This window comes from Malaclemys terrapin, chromosome 3 (assembly GCF_027887155.1).
Source record: "Malaclemys terrapin pileata isolate rMalTer1 chromosome 3, rMalTer1.hap1, whole genome shotgun sequence".
Taxonomy (NCBI): domain Eukaryota; kingdom Metazoa; phylum Chordata; order Testudines; family Emydidae; genus Malaclemys; species Malaclemys terrapin.
The window spans coordinates 186635169-186654673 of record NC_071507.1 but is presented as its reverse complement, the minus strand read 5'-3'; the positions used below and the strand labels follow the sequence as shown (position 1 = coordinate 186654673).

The 19505-nt window shown below is 38.1% G+C and overlaps 1 protein-coding gene across 6 annotated transcripts in view; it reads left to right on the top strand.

The window, feature by feature from the left end:
* PUM2 (pumilio RNA binding family member 2) overlaps nt 1–19505 on the top strand; it is a 110564-nt gene that overhangs the window by 81197 nt on the left and 9862 nt on the right. For 3 of the 6 annotated variants that reach the window (XM_054021705.1, XM_054021704.1, XM_054021701.1), the window contains 5 exons: nt 4908–5144; nt 12241–12508; nt 13191–13320; nt 16982–17116; nt 17379–17516. In XM_054021705.1, the coding sequence (XP_053877680.1) occupies nt 4908–5144; nt 12241–12508; nt 13191–13320; nt 16982–17116; nt 17379–17516 (908 nt within the window). The remainder of the gene's footprint in view (nt 1–4907; nt 5145–12240; nt 12509–13190; nt 13321–16981; nt 17117–17378; nt 17517–19505) is intronic. The other 3 variants (XM_054021700.1, XM_054021703.1, XM_054021702.1) reach the window with 3 other exon arrangements.

Sequence of the window (19505 nt, the reverse complement as noted above, 5' to 3'; positions counted from 1 at the left end):
ATTGCTTTTGAGGTGTAACTTGCTTTTTATGTCTTGAAAAAAATTTTTTAAATGATTTTAAAAGTACTGATTGAAATAGTATTTGACACACATGCACCAGATATGACCAAGTGTTGTGCTCACCCTTAAATGATATTTTAAAGGGCCTTAGGCTGTGATTCTGCAAAGAGTTACTCCAATTGGTAGTCTCATAGTCTTCATTTAGATTGCTCTGATAAGTATAGTTAAGCATGCCTGTAATTCTGGGCAGGATTGTGGCCTTAATCATTATCATAGATGTCCCAAAATTGAGTTGTCTGTTTTGAAAAACACTATATGACATATAGCCATAATGTTCTTGATTTTTTTTTTTTTAATTGTAGTAGAAACTTGACACATACTTTTTTTATTCACATAAGAGCACATGGAGAGGTAGCTTTTCCTGTTAAAATCATTTGTTCATAAACTCTACAAGCTGGAAACTGAACTATCTTTGTAGAAAATCTCTTCCTCAGCTAAGTTTAGTTTAGAAAAATAACATCAGTAGAACACACTAACAATTGCATGCGCTTTGCAAATGAATAAATATTGGGGCAAAATTTTGAGCTTACACACTTCAAAAATATTCTTTTAAGTATGGCATATATACAGGTTGTCTCAACATTGTTTTGCACTAAAGAATATGAATAACATTCATTGTGATAAAACTACTAAAGCTAGGAAATCCAGAATCAAAGCTTACAGTCTGGCTTTTATGCCAATTTTGGGGGATTTAAGAGCACCCAAATATGACCCCTTTATTTTAAAAAAAAAAAAAAAAAAAAAAAAAAAAACTAGAAGAATATTCAGTTGTGTTCTCAAATGATCTCAAGCAGTGTTGATGCAGATGGGCCTTATTTGCAAAGTAGTTGTGCATTCCCATTTCTGAATTTTTAAATGTAGATTTCTCTGCTGAACCACACTGTAGTCTTTCTGTGTACTGTTAAACAACAGCCCTGTTCTGCTCCAGATTTGATTGCACTTTATTGGCTGATGAAGTGAATCGTATGTGTATATATATTTTTAATTTATAAGATATAAACCCTGTAGGAAATCTCTAAACATGTAGAATATTTTTAAATGCACAACTTGTTGAGCAGCAGCATAAAAAAGACAACCCCACAACTTAAATAAATGTCAACCATGTATTGGCCCACCACTGAGGCAAAAATGACCCTTCCAGCATGTCTTGAAAATCAACAGCTTGAGCCTCTGTTATATAGAAGTGGGTGCCTTGGCCACAGCCCCCAGATGCTGAAATCTCTCAATCGTTACCCCAGCTGACTTTACTGACAGGGCAGCCCTTCATGAGGAGAGAAGCAGTCGGTGTTTTGTATTTTGAGAAGTGTAGTGGAACCCTTAGGATGAGTTGCTACCTAAAACTAATATATTCAGGTGCCCTTGTGCCACGTATAGTTGATACCTACCAAACCACAGCCTTTTTTAAAAGCTATATAGTTGCTGATAAAAATACTAATTATAACAGCTTGATAACTGAACTGAACTTTACAACTCCTTCCTTGTAAAATGATGTTAATGCATACTTGCCACAAATTCAAGGGGAATTTGCTTAATAGTTGACTTGACAGAGCTTCTCTCTCTGTCTCCACTCAGTGCCTTTCAAGACCTGGGTACTAATTAAATGGGAAGAATGAAGACTGACAGGCAAAAACATAGCTCTTCCCTGTAAAAATAAAAATTTTAAACAAAATCTAATTAGGCACTCCAAAGTAAATCTGTGGTAAACCTAATATCCTAACTGACCTACTGGCTGGGAAACAAAGTGGCGCAAAAAGAGGCAGGCATGCTTGTGATGACTATGAATTGTACTACTCTGCTCTCGTATACAAGTTACACACACAAACTTACATTAAAAGAACATTGTTAAGGATGCAGAGTCAAGCACTTAGGAAATGCTCAGTATTAAGGTTGCTCGTGCACCCTTAATTTGGCCCTGTTGTGCTCATGCATTATGCTACAATTTTAATTACATGATCATGACCTATTTATTCCACAGGACCCCTACCTTATTCAGTGCACTAGATGGACCTGCTTTTGGGGATGAATCAGGGTTGTATAGTGAAGGAGAGTCTGTACAACCTTTCTTCATTTATTGTAGAAGTTAGAAAATGTGTAGTGAGGCAGAGGAATGCAGGAAGAGAAAACATGGTTTCATGGTGAAGGCAGTTGAATGCTGCCTTGGAGAATTGGGTTCTATTCCTGCATTTACCACAGAGATCCTGTGTGATACTGGGCAAGTTACTTACATCAAACTTTTCAAAGGTGGTCATTAATTGTGTTCCTCAGTTTGTTGGTGCTGGACTTGAGACTTTGGGGTCTGATTTGCAGAAATGCTGAGCACTCACAGCTGCAACTGAAGTCTATGAGGTAATACACCCACTCATCTCTCAGAGCTATTGTGAAGATAAATTCATTAATTTTGTGAAGCACTTGGATATATAGTGAGAAATGCCACAGAAAAATCAATGAGGAAATTATATGTAGTAAATAAGATATGGGGTCACCTATTGAACAGTGTAAGGAAAACAAAATATTGAATAGCTACTCATTAAGACATCTCTATGCACTGAAAAAGGTAGTGGAAAAAATAGGATGTAATCATGTAATTAAAGATTGTATTGTAATGCATACTCCCAAAGGGGCCACATTAGGCAACCTTAATTCTGGCATTTTCTGACTTGTGAATTCTTGCACTTGCAACCTTCATAACATTCTTTTCATGTAGTTCTTTGTATGCAATTTCTTAGTTTTTAAAAAGGTCAACTAAAAAAACAAAATTCAGTCATATTGCATCAAGTAGACACCCATATTGTTCATCAGCAGGGTTGGTACTTTTAGACCCATTCTCCACTCCTCACACTTCTCGTCCCAGGTTTCTTAATATCTCCCAGCTCCTTCTATCCAGTGCCCGTGCCCAGCCAGTCCCAGTTCCATTCTGTGGCCACCCCCTCGCCCCCCAGCCCCATCATCCCCTAGCTCCTTGTCTGATATGTCTCTGTCCCTGGGCTCCTTTTCTAGTGTCAGTGTCTTGTCTCTGCCCCCCAGTTCCTTGTCCCAGTCTCCACGTTGGCATCTCCTCTGATCTCAGGCCTCCTTTGATTCTTTCTCCTTGCCCAGTATGCTCCCAGTCCAAACCTTCTTGTCCCATTCAGTGCCTGGGCCCATCAGCAGAAGGCAATAAGAGCACAGAAGAGAGTGTCTCCATACTATCAGTTCTGGTGTCCAGCCCTGGCACAGCATGCAACATCCCAGAGCTGCAGTTGCGTGGAAAGTCCTGCTTAGTCTTGGGGGATGGGATATGTCTAGTTTAGACTTTTTGGAGATTTTAGCTGACACTCTAGTCTCTACTGAGCATATGCAAACTATTCCCCCTCCCCCCAAAGGCTTATCATTTGAACAAATCTGGACAGTTTTTACAGGGACAGCAAAAGGCTCATCCCTGACACAAAGGCCACCCCCAGCCAAATTTAAAGTTTCTGCTCCAAACCATGGGGATACTAGAGCTTCTTAAAAGTTGCCAGAATTTAACATAAGTAAAACTTACTCCTCACTAACCCCAGTCTCTCTGAAATGGCTGAACTGTTCTGAATGAAATTTTCCAAAAAATTCAGCTTGAGGCAGGAATGCAGCAAGGAAAGTTTCAGCCCAAATGGTTAAACTTAAAAGCAACTGAAAAACAGGATCTTGTTATAATACATGGTGCTACCAGTCCTAGAAAGTGTCAAGCAACCTTCATAGTAGGCAGTGCTACCAGCCCCACCTATTATTTATACATATGTCAGAGCTTAAAACTGTCAGCTTTGATCCTGTCCTTTTTTAAACTGACATAAAAATCAATTTGCCAAAGTGAGTTCAAGCTGTGCTCATTATTTTTGGAAATTCAGCAGCCTTAGTTACATTCTCCAGTGTGCTAGAAATGTTCAAAATTAAAACAGGAACTTTGTTTTAACATTGCACTATTACATAACATTACAGAATTTTTTAGTTTGTAAAATGATGATTCATATGTATCCCTTAATTTATCCTAGAATGGTCATCGGCCTGCAGATAATACTGGGCAATATAGCAGTCCTTCACTAACACAATTTAGCCTAAGCTTCTAGTCCATAATTTACTTTCAAGCAATGCCACAATATTATTTAAAGCTGTACCCAATTCTCACCTTATTTTGTTTATCCCATTCTGTGCTCTGCTTCTCCTCTTTTCAGCTTATACCCCTTTATGATCTTCATCCAAAATATTCTCTTTGAAAACCAACAATTCTCTCAGGGAATTTGAAAACTGACTCGAGCAGAATTACTTAAAGTGGCCAGTTGGTTTCCACAGTTCTAAGAGGTATATGACAAAGAAGAGACATTCAGTAGCAGCTGGGACAAAAGTGAAGGAGATTCGTTATTTTATTTTCTCAGCTTTTAAGCAAATACTTTTATTTTATCCAGCCTGTTTCCTGAAACCAAGTGACACCAACTTGAATTATTTCCTGTGGAGAATTTTTTTTGCAGATATTAGTGGCAATACTTTCATCACCACTGAATCATATAAAGCATAGTGTAGGAAATTCCTGACTACTGATCCCAAAGCCTGAAGCCAGGACACTAAAACATAGTACTACAATATACCAGTAAAAAGTCTGAAGTGAAATGTCAAAAAAGATTTGGGCATTGAGTTAAAATACTTCCTTATCTGTGGTATGTTTATACCCGTTTGTGATTTATTCAAAAGCATGTACGGTTATCACAGTAATTGTCTTTATCATAACAATTGTTATAGTTATTGTGATCACATCTGTTATTGCCCAGCTGTAATTGGGGATAGGTTTTATTCAGTTGACACTGTATGTAATTAGGGTTTTTTTATTTCTTCTTCAGTTGGCAGTTCTGCAAGTAGTAGTGCCACAAGGAGAGATTCTCTATCTACTAGCTCTGACTTGTACAAAAGATCTAGTAGCAGCCTAGCACCCATAGGGCAGCCATTTTACAATAGTCTGGGATTTTCCTCCTCTCCAAGTCCAATAGGCATGCCTCTGCCAAGCCAAACTCCAGGACATTCACTTACGCCACCGCCATCACTTTCATCACATGGATCCTCATCCAGTTTGCATTTAGGTAAAAACAAAACAAAAACCCTTTTTGTTTGTATGTGTGTATGTATTTCTATATGTGTAAAATATTGTATGTTGCATAAAAGATGTCACGCTATCTTTGCTGTCAAATAGTTTTTTAATTAGAGGGCCCAGTTCTGAAAGTTGCAGAGTGCACTCAAACTCTCATTGATGTGACAGTGGAGAGCACACAGCATCTTGCAGTATGGAGCCAACAATTGATTTTCTACCACTCTTCAGATCTGAAAAGTAGAAAGGAAGGTCTGATGCCCAGTAAGACAACTCAATTTTTGTAGTATATATTCCTTTCTACTATGTTCAACAGGAAAAAGTGTATTATTCTTATTTGTGATTTGAGTGTACTACTTATATTTATCGAGGACTCTTTGATATGAGCAAATGTATTGTTTGATAGTGAAATAACTTTCACTATCACCTGATATGCTAATGTTAGGAGAAAAACTTAAGCAAAGCACACAATATTGAAATTATTGAAGGATCATTTTGAATCAATTAGTCTGTTGTCTTGAGGTCAGCTACTTTGCCAGTACATCAAGGATTATCACCAAGCAGATGAAGAAAATCAAGTGGTTATAGATCCATAATGCATTCTTTCTGTGGTGCCCCTCTGTATTATTTTCAAATTTATTTGTTAACAATAGTTCTAGACATATTTGATCCAGTAAGAACATGTGGTGGCTTGATCTTAAAACCACAAGCACCACACTCACCCAAACCCACAAATAGGTATATATGTGGAAGATCATGTGTTTAATTCAGGGTTATTTCATAAAGCCTTTTCCTCTTTTTTGCTGTAAATTTTTGTGGTTTTCTACATTTGGATGCATGATTGCACATAACTATTAGAATGAATTTCACTTGGCCCCATTGACTACTGTACACAGTCATCCATCCATGCAGGTAGTAGACAATTTAATCCTTGTACACTTTTATATTTTTGTACAAATTAAAACAGGAAGATATGAGAACTGAGGCTCTAGAGGAATAGAAATTTCTTGAAGCAAGAAATGTATAAGTGATATATGTATTCGTGTTAAGCATAATTGAAATATACAATACAGTTACAATTTAGTGTCCCACTTTAATATGACTTTATGGTTATATACTGACTTCTCTAAATAAAAAATGGTTAAGGGTACATTTTAGCAACTTGATTTATTTTTTTAACCTTTTTTTTCCTTTTTTATGTCTATAAAGTGCACCTTTTGGGCTGAGACCATGCACGGAAAGTTTCAGTCCAAATGGAAACTTTTCAGAAAATTGCATCTGACAATGGGGTTATCATGAAAACCATTTTGTAGTTCTTAACTAGAGCTTTCACTAACAGTGAAAGCTGTAATTTAAATCCAATATTTGGGGGCATTATCTGTATCCATAAAGTTGATGAAATCTGTATGGTTAGTGAACTGTGTTAAATAACAGAAGCCTTTCCAGTTTTGAAAAAATATATAGGTGCCATCAGTATCAAGGATTACACCGGTCAGCAGAATTGAGTTAAACCGGATTTAAACAGTTTAGACTGCCTGCCTGACAATGTGGGCTAAGCCCAATTGTTTGTTAAAATAGTGTATTGGATTAATGGCTAAAAAGTATGTAGAGACCATAAAGCTATATTCTGAAAAGTGACTTTATAAAATGGACCATGAGATTCCATGCTTGCTTTGTCTCAAACGTTTCCAGATCAGATATGATCAGTTTACATGTAAAATTGTTTTCCTGTCCTGCAAAATCAACTTAAAATCCGAAAGTCGTTGTGGTTTTTTTAGCTCTCATAATTAACAGTAATGAAGATTCAGTTACTCTTTCAGTCGGATTGTTTCTAATGGGGTTGCACAAACGTAAAGGATGCCCTGCAGTTGAAATTTAGTTACCTGTTTCTCTTGGAAAACTGTGTTGACTCAGTAGTGCTGTCAGGTACAAAAAGTAGCAAAAGTTGTTACTGAAGTAAACAGATGTCTCAATACAAATAGAGAGCAGATTTAAGGAAGAAGTCATTCTTTTCATGTTTCAGAGCAGAACAATACTTTAAGGCTGTGTTCGTACTGCAGTTTTCATCTGTATTTTGATAATGCCTGTCAAACACAGGTCTAATCCCCCTTTGAATCTGGTGTTGAAGTCCTTTGTGCTGCCTGCTGGTATGGACAGGATTAACTACATTTAACTCCTGTTCTCTTAAAATGGTGGCTGGGACTCAGTTGATCCTGTCCATACTACTGCAACAGTGGGTGGAGACATACATGGTTTATACCCCCTTTGTCAGAGCCTGCTGCAAATTATAGTGTTGACACAGCCTAAACAACCAACTGCTCCTTTGCAAGAAATTTAAAATTTTAAAATAGCATTCATCTCCTGTCACCATCTCCTTTCTTTCCCACTTGACAAAGTGTAAGCTCACTTCAGTTATTTTAGTAATTTGTCCCCTATTGTCAAGCCATCATAGTACAAACCGGTTGCTTGTAACAGCTCCTTTCTAATACCAAATTTCAGTAGAAAGTCTGCAAATTGAATGATTCAAGACACTAAACTATCCTTTCACTCACAGTGATAAAACTGCGAGCCCATCTGGTTTTAAGCCATGTTTAAAACATTGGGACGACTTTTGTTTTAAGTATTCTAGACCAGAGCAAAGTTTTGAAGTTATGCTTTGTCCATGTTGTCCAGGCAAAGCTGCTTAGCCTGAACTGCTGATGCTGTTTTAGCTTTCCCATAGAGGTGGCCTTAAGAATTGGTCAGTCTGGTTGAGAGTCGAGGCCCACTGTCAGCTCATGTGGGGTACTGTGTAGCGCCTTGACTGTGGAGGTGTCATAAGCACTGAATTCATTTCTGAAATATAGACAAAATAAATTATGAAAAACCTTTATATACTTGAGTCCTTTACATTTTTTCCTTGAGCGGATAAAAAATAGAGCCGACTTCTTACTTGAGGATCCGCTGGGGCTGTTCCCTTATTACAAATAAATAAATAAATAAATAAGCCCGTGTTAATTATTTAATCATTGTACTGTATTTTTATGTTAGAAAGTAAGATTGTTAACCACACTTAAACACAACAGCTGTTGTATGGCAGAGCTGTTTTACTTCTTGGGGAGAAATTCTTGAACAAATAATTTAATAAGTATTAACTTCTTGATATCTAAAGGAATGGTGATACTGGACTTTTTAAATATTCTTTTTCATTTTTTCCCTGTTTCATGAAATAATGTGTACTATCTAAGTTAGATAGTAGTAGTTTACTTAATATTCAGAGGACTGTTTAAAATTTGTATTGGCCCAATTATTGTTTTACCATACTGAAGATCTCCCTTGTGTAAAATCAGAAGTGGTAGCAAATAAATAGGATGACCAGACAGCAAATGTGAAAAATCGGGACGGGTGGGGGTAATAGGATCCTATATAAGAAAAAAACCTCAAAATCAGGACTGTCCCTATAAAATCGGGACATCTGGTCACCCTACAAATAAATGTGCTCTTTGTTACCGTATTAGGCATACTGTGCACTTGATCTCATACTAGATGATATCCTGTTTGGTTCTTTTCTTGTTAATAGTTCGGTCTCTAAACTTACCTGGGAGATTAGTTGGCAAACTTCTGTAGATAGTGCTTTGAAAGCTAGTCATTGTCCAATCCATTTAATGAATGGAGCAATGCATTATGTATCAGTTGGCCAATTCTTTTAAAAGAATTGGCCTACTAGACTTCTGTTTTGGTATCGGAATCTGCAAAATAAATAAGTTTTTGAATTTTGTAGAACAAACCTGACATAGTAAGGTAGCCAGAAGGACTTTAGAAACTAGCTCTCAGTTTTGAAGAATTTACAGTGCTATAAACAATAAATCTTCGTGAGTATAACTGAAAGGTGTCCTGAACTATAGAAATAGCTGAGATGCACTTCTGCAGATGGTATTGGTTGCATGTTATTTTTTTGTGCACTAAGAATGTCTGAGTAGAATAGATGAGAGAAGTACAAAGCTGAGTAATCCTTGTATCTGTCAACACAATGAGCAAGAATATATAGTTATACAATAAATATCTATGACTTCTTACTTTTATTTTAAGGGTTTTCGTTTGCAGTCTGTTCCGTTCATTATTAAGCTAGAACACTCCTTCTGATGTAATACTTCATTATAGTAGCAAAGCTAACCACCTCATCAACAAATCAGTATTCCCCAATATTTTGTTTAAACTTTTCAGTAACTTCTGTAGCACAGATTTCTTTAAGTTGTTACTGAAGTAAACAGATGTGTCTCAATACAAATAGAGAGCAGATTTAAGGAAGAAGTCATTCTTTTCATGTTTCAAAGCAGAACAATACTAGAAGTTTGACAAATTCTCCATGCTGATCAACTATTGAGGGATGGAGATATGTCTTCAGCCATACCAAGTTATGCTATGATTTTGTCATATGTCAGAAGCTAAACAGAGCTAGGATAGTTCTTGAATAGAAGGCTCTAGCCTCTGTTTGCCAGAAGCTGGGGATGGGCAACCGGGGATGGATCACTTGATGAGTACCTGTTCTGTTCATTCCCTCTGAAACACCTGGCATTGGCCACTGTCGAAAGACAGGATACTGGGCTAGATGGACCTTTGGTCTGATCCAATATGGCCATTCTTATGTTCTCAAGACAGTATTTCAGCAGGGTTTTGAGTTGGTAATTCAGCAGGTGTTACTGTTTCCTTTGAGTTAATATATACTTTCATTGACAATATTAAAAAGAAAACAAATTGTTCCCAGGAACAATTCTCCAAATAAAATTTAATTGTAAAGTGTTTTGAGATCCTTAAGGATGAAATTTTGCTACATAAATTTATTAATACACTTGGTTAGATGACTTACCCAAAAAGTTAAAACAGAAAAATTGTCATACCCAGATTATGCTCTCATGGGCCCTGTTTTTCAAAAGTATGTGTTTTAAATTATTCCTAATTCACACATGCAATTCCATCTTTGTGTGCATGCGCTAATTAGATCCATAAAATATAGGCGCATTTACTCAGAACTATCCTGTTACTTTACACAGAATACAGTACTTGTGTAATAAAGTAATACGAATTTTAAATCCTGCCAGTCTTCTTATGGAGGCAACATTGTATTAAAGCTGCACTCACATCGCTATTAAACAAACTGTGCTGAAATTTTGTGGCATTAGATTTACTCCACTATTCTTAAACTAATAATGAGATTTAGTCTTGAATTGTAATTACTTAGAGCTGAAAAGGATAACATTTAAAAGCATGATTTTTTCAATCCTTAGCTGTTTAAAAAAAAAAAAAAGTCTCACTGCATAAACTTTCTCTGCATCCATCTTGACCTATACAATAATAATATATCCTTTACATTATTGTCATCATCATCTGTCAGCCCATTTCTGGAAATATTGATAATGGAAATCACATAAATGGTAGCTGTGAGATGTGGATTTTGCCGCTAACGTCATAACAATAAAGTAGTCGATTTTTAACAAAAAAAAACAAAACAAAACAAAAAAAACCTTGAGACTAGAGCACTTTTTTATATCATTTTGAGATGTTATAGATCAAATTAGGGACCTAAACTACTTATTCCTTTAAATAGTTATTTTACAATTAGTATTACTTATCTTTTGTTTCCCTTTTAGCTCATTGTGCTATCCAATGTAATGTAAATGACTCCAGATATACTAATATATCTCAGTCTTTTGCATACATCTCAGCTGGCCATTCAAAAAAGATTCTGGGACACTTTATAAATGTTTACCAGCCCACTGTAATAACTTGGTTGTCTGGTCTAGTAGATTGGTCAGCAAAATATTACCAATCAAAGGCTTGGTTATGGCTTAAAAGGACATTGTCAGTTTGAATTTTTTTTTAAATCTGTTTCCTGATAGAACACCCTTTACAGCACACATTAAAATTCCTTTTTTAAAATGAGTAAGTGATTTTTGGGTTGGGAGTGGGAGGGTTATTGCTCTCCTGTGATGCTAATAAGGGTCTGAGTTAGTGTCTCCCTCTCTAAGTCCAGGGAAAACATTGAAAGTGATGTAGCTTTCCCCACCCCACCCCCTTATTTTTTTTTAGTGTCTGTCAATATAGTAGGTACAAGATTTTCAAGTAGAAATGTGACTTTCATTATTTATTATTTTCATTAAAGTAGCAGTATCCCTTTTACATATCATAATGTAGCAGTTAAAATATATGTTGCCTGGTACTCGATTATGGTGATATCTGTTGGGTGCAACATGGAAGATGATGCTGATGGGTTTGTGAGGTGAAGACAATCGGACAGCTGTAGGTGAAAATACTAACCATGCAGGAAACAGGTGCTACACAAAGCAAGATCAGTTCATATATAAGGAGGGAGGGGCAGAGTAATATAGAGCTTTTGAGGTGCTGAGGAGAAGCTGAAATTTGATATGATCGAGGATTGGCAGCCAGTGGAGCGATTACCATTTCTAAATGAACTTCAGTTTACCTAATCCTAAAACAGTTGAAGGTATTTAAAGCAGAACCGTTTTAATGTTCTATCTTAAAATTTGTTTCACATACATATAGTGCTTGCAAAGCCTGGGATGCTGACGTCTTCTGTTTTCCCCACAGAACAGGTACAGCATGGGCAATGGCAGCACAAGGGCCCCAAAATGCCCTGCCACTTTGTCATAACTGACTAGAGTATCACCATAGGGGATAAAGGATAGTTCAATTTCTGTGGCCTATTCAAATCTTTGGCCAACTGTGAGATTACCAACCAAGGGTATGAGATAGTGCCACTTGTGAAGTGGAAACCTGCCCATGGGTCATTGGGCTGAGACCACCCAGTTCTAAGGTTTCTATACATTTGTGTAGATCTACAGCACTTCATATGTTGTATTGATTGTTTCAATGAAAGTTCTACCTCCTGCCCTTCCCTTAAAAAACGAAAAGGGGGTGTGGGTGGGTGTGCTTTATTTCTTTTATGAATAACCAACTCTGTTATCTCAGTTGAGGTGACTGAATAGTAAAAAGACAATTTTTCTTTTTCTTTAAAACATACACAGTTTAGTACAGTTCTGTTTGTTGCTTACTTTCTTTAAAGCTTGTTTACTGACAGAGCTGCTTCATTGTAGGAGGGCTGACAAATGGTAGTGGTCGCTATATCTCTGCAGCACCTGGAGCAGAAGCAAAGTATCGCAGTGCCACGAGTACCTCCAGTCTTTTTAGCTCCAGCAGCCAACTCTTCCCTCCGTCACGTCTTCGTTATAGTAGGTCTGATATTATGCCCTCTGGACGCAGTAGGTTGCTGGAAGATTTCAGAAATAATCGCTTCCCTAACCTTCAACTAAGAGACCTTGTTGGACATATAGTTGAATTTTCTCAAGACCAGCATGGTTCGAGGTAAGTGTTGTAGAGAAGCTTATAATTGAAGGAATAACATTTATCAATTGAGTTAAAGCATTTCATTTTTAATGTGAACTTGTGGTTGCCCCACTGTGAAGTATCTATCATTTTTACAGAGACAGTTTTTAGAATAGAGCTACATTTAAGTAGTGCAGAAAGTCTTACACTAGCCTCCCTTCATACTAGGAAGAATTTCACCGTAAGTTATGTAAGGAGCTAAATGTACAATTCTTAGGTAAAAAATATTTTCAGTATAGAATCAGTCTTTCTAAACTTTAGGAATTCTCTTAAGTATCAAAAAGACCTTGGTAAAAGACTGGAATCAGGAATCAAATACATTTTTCAGCAGTACCACACCAGCTACTTAGTTGTCATTTTTTTTACTTTTTTTTGTCTGCCTTAGATACGGTAACAAATTGCTAGAAGAATTCGTCAAGAGCAATTTACCCTTCAGCCATTTTTTTTATTGGAACTTTAATCATCAGTGTTATTCTGAAACATGTCTATATTTATATTTTTAAAAACTATTAATGCAAGTATTGCTTCTAAATATAGTCTTAACTAAATGTCCTAATTTTAGTGATTTGATTTCTCATCAAAATAAATGTAGTGATTTGTAGTATTTGAGGTTTTTACTTTTTTTTGTATATAGTGGCATATAAATTTCTCTTGCACTTAGATTCATACAGCAAAAGCTGGAACGAGCTGCTCCAGCTGAGCGCCAGATGGTATTTGCTGAGATTCTGCAAGCAGCATATCAGTTGATGACTGATGTATTTGGAAACTATGTAATACAGAAATTCTTTGAGGTAAATATATACTTTAGTCAGCATTTTTGTGCCTGCACTAAAAGACTTTTTTGTTTATTTAAAGGTTCTATTCCAATATTGTAACAGGTATTGTACACTTACCATAGCACCTCTGTTTTTTGATACTGGAGGCTGCTTGACAGTGTTTTCTCTTCAGTGCTCCCCAAGAAGAGTGGGAGAGTTTTTCCTTGTGTGGTGGTGTCCTGGTGTAGCCCCGTCCTGTTGACAGTTGTTATCCTCTCTACTCTTAGGCTATAATCGTGTTTCAGGAAGCAGGGTGAGTGCAGTTTGCCTGCCTATTGTAAGGGGACACAGTAGTTTCCTTATCGCTTAGAAAATTTTTTGTCTTGACTAGGTAGGGATGACTTCTAAAATTGCTTTAAAAACAGTGTTACTTCATCCACACTTTGCAGGTGAACTATTTTTAAACCAGTTAGCCTGAAGTTTTAACAGTGTTGAGAACCAGTCCAGGAAATACAGTTTTAGACCCACTTTATTATAGATAGGGGCATAGAAGTCCTGTTGCGTTGCTTGGTGCGGCTATGTAGAGATCCTTGGCTGATGCTTTGAAGTGTTAATATTTGTTTAGGCCCACTAAGGCCGTTTTTAAGATAAACATCACATCAACTTGCTTAAATAAATATCTTAATAGATGAGTGTCCATCACAATGTGAAAAATAAATACATATTTTTAAAAATGTTACCCTAAAATTTAGTAATTTTTTTTCCTCAGTATTTTAAAAATCCTTTATTGATCTGGGTCCATAACAGATTCTCCTATAATATATGTAACTTGCAGTTCTCTCTCCCACTAGATCTTTGTAATCTGTCAAGTAAATGAAGAATAATACTGCACATGGTTAAAAAAAAAAAACAACAACACACCTCCTTATGAACTTTTCAATGAAAATATTTATTGTGCATACATGGCCATGTTTAAACTAAAATAATTTGTATGGACATAGTCAGTGCCTGAGGGGTTCACAATTATGCCTCCTACTTATTTTAATTCTCTACACATTCAGCTTAATTCTTTGTGGTGGCAAGCAGGGCAGTGTTCCAGAATAATTCCTTGTATATCTAAAGAAATACATTGAAAATTGATGCTAGCAATGTCAGCTATCCAACAATCACAAGCTAGTACGAGGAGGCAAAAAATGAAAAAGTAGGATACTCATATAGGGACTTAAAATGCTTTTGTTTTAAAAATCGGCTTGTTTTCAATTAATTGCTAGTAGGGTAAAGCTGTGTTGGTTTGGGTGACTCTTAACTGTGTATCTCCATAGTTTAAAACATTTAGTTACTTTTACTGTAACTCAGCTTCTCTTGGTTTCTCATTCTTGTTTTTGTTAACATACGGTGTTCTTGTGTGGATTTTTACTCTTAGATGTGTGATGTACTTTCAACTGCAACTCCAGCCCAACAAAGTTGTTTTGTTTGAGAATTCTGTGCAGCTGGGATAATTTGTTCCATCTTCTTTCTCTGCATCCAAATTCCCTGTATAGCTTTGCTGCACTACAGGCTTATATCCCTCATCCTATTCTTCCCCTCCCTCCCTCTCTCCCCCTCGTAAAAATTATCTCTGCAGAATGATAGGTCTGGCTTAGATTCTTTCCACACTCACTTGCCCACCCACTGAGTCAGAATGCCATCATAGCATCTAACCTCTACAAGCTGCATCTGCTTCTAGCTACTCCAGGGCCGCCTGGGGGGAGGGAGGCAAGTGGGGCAATTTGCCCCAGGACCCACAGGGGCCCCATGAGAGTTTTTCGGGGCCCCTGGAGCAGGGTCCTTCACTTGCTCTGGGGGCCCCGGAAAACTCTCGCGGGCCCCCGGAGCTTCTTCCACTCCGGGTCTTCTGTGGCAGTTTGGCGGTGGGGGGTCCTTCCGCTCCGGGACCTGCCGCCGAAGTACCGGGTCTTTGGTGGTGGGGGCCCCCGCCGCTGAAGAGCCCAGGCCCCCTGAATCCTCTGGGTGGCCCTGAGCTACTCCTATGCTTTCCAAGGTTTTTCTTTCTCCAAGTAGAGGAGTGCCCTAGAGCTGCAGGAGCAGCGGGGATGGGGTGTTGAAAAGGAATGCAGCGCTCCCTTGCATGTTAAGTCTGCATGCTTTTGTAGTTTCTGTGTACCGCATGCTCCAGCTTTTTCCCTGTGCAGATTAGTCCACAAAGTGAGATGGCCAAAAAATCCTGGGCGTATAATTAGAAGGGTATTTTCAGGATATAGAACTTCATCCTGGCAAAGGAGTGGCTCTGAAAAGAATTTATGAGCCATGGTAGATAACCAGCTGAACATGAATGCTGTCCAGTGCTGTGATTGAAAGGACTCTCAAAAAATTTGAATACATAAGTAGGTGATACTCCCTCTGTATAAAGTATTTCAGACCTCCGTGCAAGTACTGTTTGGTTCTGGTGTTTATACTTCTTTAAAAGTGAAGTTAGAAAAGCTAGGGAGGGTTCATCAAAGAATTATTCTGAGGTCTGGAAGATACATCTTATCTTTAGTCTCTCAACCTGCTAATTTTTTCAAAGAGAGGGATAAAAAGCAGCTTGACTGTGATCTATAAATACAGATGCCAGGAGAAGATACCGGATACTATAGGGCTGTTTAATGTGAGTAAAATCATAACAAGAGTCAACGGCTGAAAGATGAAGCTAGAAAACTTCAGATTGGGGATAAGTTGCAAATTTTGAACAGGGAAAACAATTGTTGGAACAATTTCCCAAGGTATATGGTTTAGATTAGTTTTCACTTAATCTTTAAACAAAGACTGGATGTTATCTTAAAGGTGTTCTTTAGTTCAACCACAAATTATTGACCTTAACTCAAGAATTATTGACTGAAATTTTACCACCTGTTATGCAGGAGGTCACATTAGATGGTGGTTTGTAGTTATTTCATCTTGCTGTCCCAAATTGACTCAGGCCTAGCCTCAAAAATGTTCCCAAGAAAGACAGCACTAATCCATAGATACAGCTTAGGGGTTCCAATGTCAAGTACTAAATGCAGGTTAAATTGCCTGACACTTCTACTTCTCCTCAGCTACCTACACACCCAGTGTTCTGGTACACTTTGGCTCTGCTTCATGGGTCCTAGGCAGTTCCAAACTTCCCCAAGGTGTGCAAGGTACCAACAAGCTTTGCATGGCATTTGAGGCTACAGTGAGCCACTCCAGAGCTGACACCTTTCTCTGCTACTTCCCTTTTGCTACCTAGAAAAAAGCTCATATATTAGGTTTATTAGAATGATTTTGTCAAGATGCAGTGACTGAACCAAATCTGAGACATTGAAAGAGCACATTGAAAATGTTGTTCATTGGCAAATTGGGATCACATGATGTGGTTAAATTGCAAAGGATTGCCCCTTAGGTCGACCATTTGCGGTGTCTACACTGCGCTGGGTCAACGGGAGAAACTCTCCCGTCAACTTACCTTATGCTTTTCGTTCCGGTGGAGTACCAGAGTTGATGGGAGAGCGATCGGCAGTCGATTTAGCGGGTCTGGTGAAGACCCGCTAAATCGACCCCCCTGTGGCTCGGTTGCCGCACATCGATCCCCCAGTAAGTGGAGACAAGCCCTATGACAGTTAGATTCTGCCAAATAAAACCACATCATACTGCAGTGCATCAGCTTTCATTTAACAGCATCTTTGTTTTCTTGTAGTTTGGAAGCCCGGAACAAAAGTTAGCCCTAGCAACACGCATACGTGGTCATGTTCTGCCGTTAGCCCTACAGATGTATGGTTGTCGGGTTATTCAGAAAGCACTAGAATCTATCTCACCTGATCAGCAGGTAATTGTAAGTTAGAACAGTATTTTTTTGTATTTATTTTCAACAAATCCATTGCGTGCTCTCTAAAGATTTTCAGTTTTTACTATTGACATATGCTCGAAATAAAATGAACCTTTTATTAGTGTAATTCTTCAGATAAAAAATATAATCTGTCTGGCTAGATTTACAGTGAACATAAAGATTTGAATATTATATTCGAAAATGCAGTTTTGCTACAGCATCAGTGTAGAGAAGTGGATAATTTAGTAATTTCCTTATTTTTTTGCAGAATGAAATGGTGAAAGAGTTGGATGGTCATGTTCTGAAATGTGTGAAAGATCAAAATGGAAACCATGTTGTACAAAAATGCATTGAATGTGTCCAGCCACAGTCACTCCAGTTCATCATTGATGCTTTCAAAGGACAGGTAATGTTGTTAATTTCTCTACTTTAGTCTAGGTGTTGCATCATTGACCCAAGGATTGCTGAATAACACTGCTCTACAGCCAAAATGCTTCTGAAATAAATGTAGTCAAACTTTACTAATTCTGGGTCACTGAGAACGAAAATGATGCTTAAAATTGTTGATTGACTCTAGTTTTCAAGATATGCTATTGGGTCAGTATATATGACCCTTGACTTGGGAATGGCGGAGGATAAGTCAGTTATAAAGGGAAGGGATCTCAACTTAAACCAGAAATGACTAAAATACATCTTTGACTGGATCTATGAATAAATCTATGACTGGGTTTGGACAGTACTTGCTTTTTAGGCAAAACAATGAATGATGCAATCTGAAGCTGGTATTGCATCATACATGATATGAATTGCATCATGTTATTCCTAGAAGTCATGGATCGTGCAGTCATAACGAAGCTTACATCACTCTGCTGAACAAATTGCCCTATATCAGCTCTAGAAATCCATACAGTGTCGTGGTCTCTTGTTTGTCAGTGTTTGATTTTGCAAAGGGACACATTTCTGTTTAGCCAAAGTGAGCAGAAATGCCTCGTACTTGTATGAACAGTGCAGATAACTTCTGCTATGTTTGTGGTGAAGTGACTTTTGCATCACAAAAGTGCAGTATAACCACTATGGTTAAGAAAGTCTATCACCTTTATTTTGGCTGCAAAATTGGAGATCAGGACAAGAGGTGGGCCACACAGATATGCTGCAACGCTTGTGCAACAAATCTTTGCCAGTGGTTGAACAGGAAAAGGAAATCTATGCCTTTTGCAGTGCCGATGATTTGGAGAGAGCCAACAGATCATACCAGCAATTGTTACTTCTGCATGGTGCCTCCAGTTGGGAAAGGTGTGTCAAAGAAGAAAAATTGGACTGTGCATTATCCAAACATTCCATCAGCTATACGCCCAGTACCCCATGGAGAAGGACTGCCGGTTCCTGATGCACTGGAATCATTCTCACTTGAGTCAGATGAGGAAGAGGATGAAACTTCTGGTCCTGAACCATCAATGTCACAGGACCCACATTTTCTCCCATCTTCCTCCTCTGAACCACACCTCATAACACAAGGTGAACTGAATGACCTTGTCAGGGATTTGGAACTATCCAAGAGTTAGGCAGAGCTGTTGGGCTCCAGACTACAGCAGTGGAATCTCCTGGCAGGTGATACTAGGGTTTCCATGTTCCGTGACTGTCAAAAGGATCTTGTCCCATTCTTCTTCATGGAAGGTGATCTTGTAACCTGCAACAACATCGATGGTTTGATGGCAGCCCTCAACATCGTTCACTATCCAGATGAGTGGAGACTGTTCATTGATTCATCGAAGACGAGTCTTAAAGCTGTTTTACTGCATAATGACAATGTTTTGCCATCAATTCCAGTTGGTCATGCAGTCCATATGAAGGAAACCTATGACAACATGAAACAACTTTTGAGGTGCATAAACTATGACCAACATCAGTGGCAGCTTTGTGGCGATTTGAAGGTTGTTGCTCTCTTTCTTGGTCTGCAGACTGGATACACAAAGTACTGCTGTTTTCTCTGCGAATGGGATAGTCGTGCAAGAGATTCCCACTACATCAAGAAAGATTGGCAACTGAGACAGTCATTGGAGCCTGGGAGGAAAAGTGTTCAGCATCCACCACTTGTTGAATCAAGGAAGATTTTGTTTCCACCCTTACACATCAAGCTGGGTCTGACGAAGAACTTTGTCAAGGCCATTGACAAAACACAAGCAGCTTTCAAGTACCTCCGTGGAAAATTTCCAAGGTTAAGTGAAGCTAAGATAAAGGAAGGTCTTTGTTGGTCCTCAGATTCGTGAACTTCTTCGAGATGATGCATTTGACCATGCACTGCGTGGCAAGGAAAGACGGCATGGAAAGCCTTCCAGTTAGAGGCAATAAATTTTCTCGGAAACAACAAGGCAGACAACTACAGGTTGTTGATGGA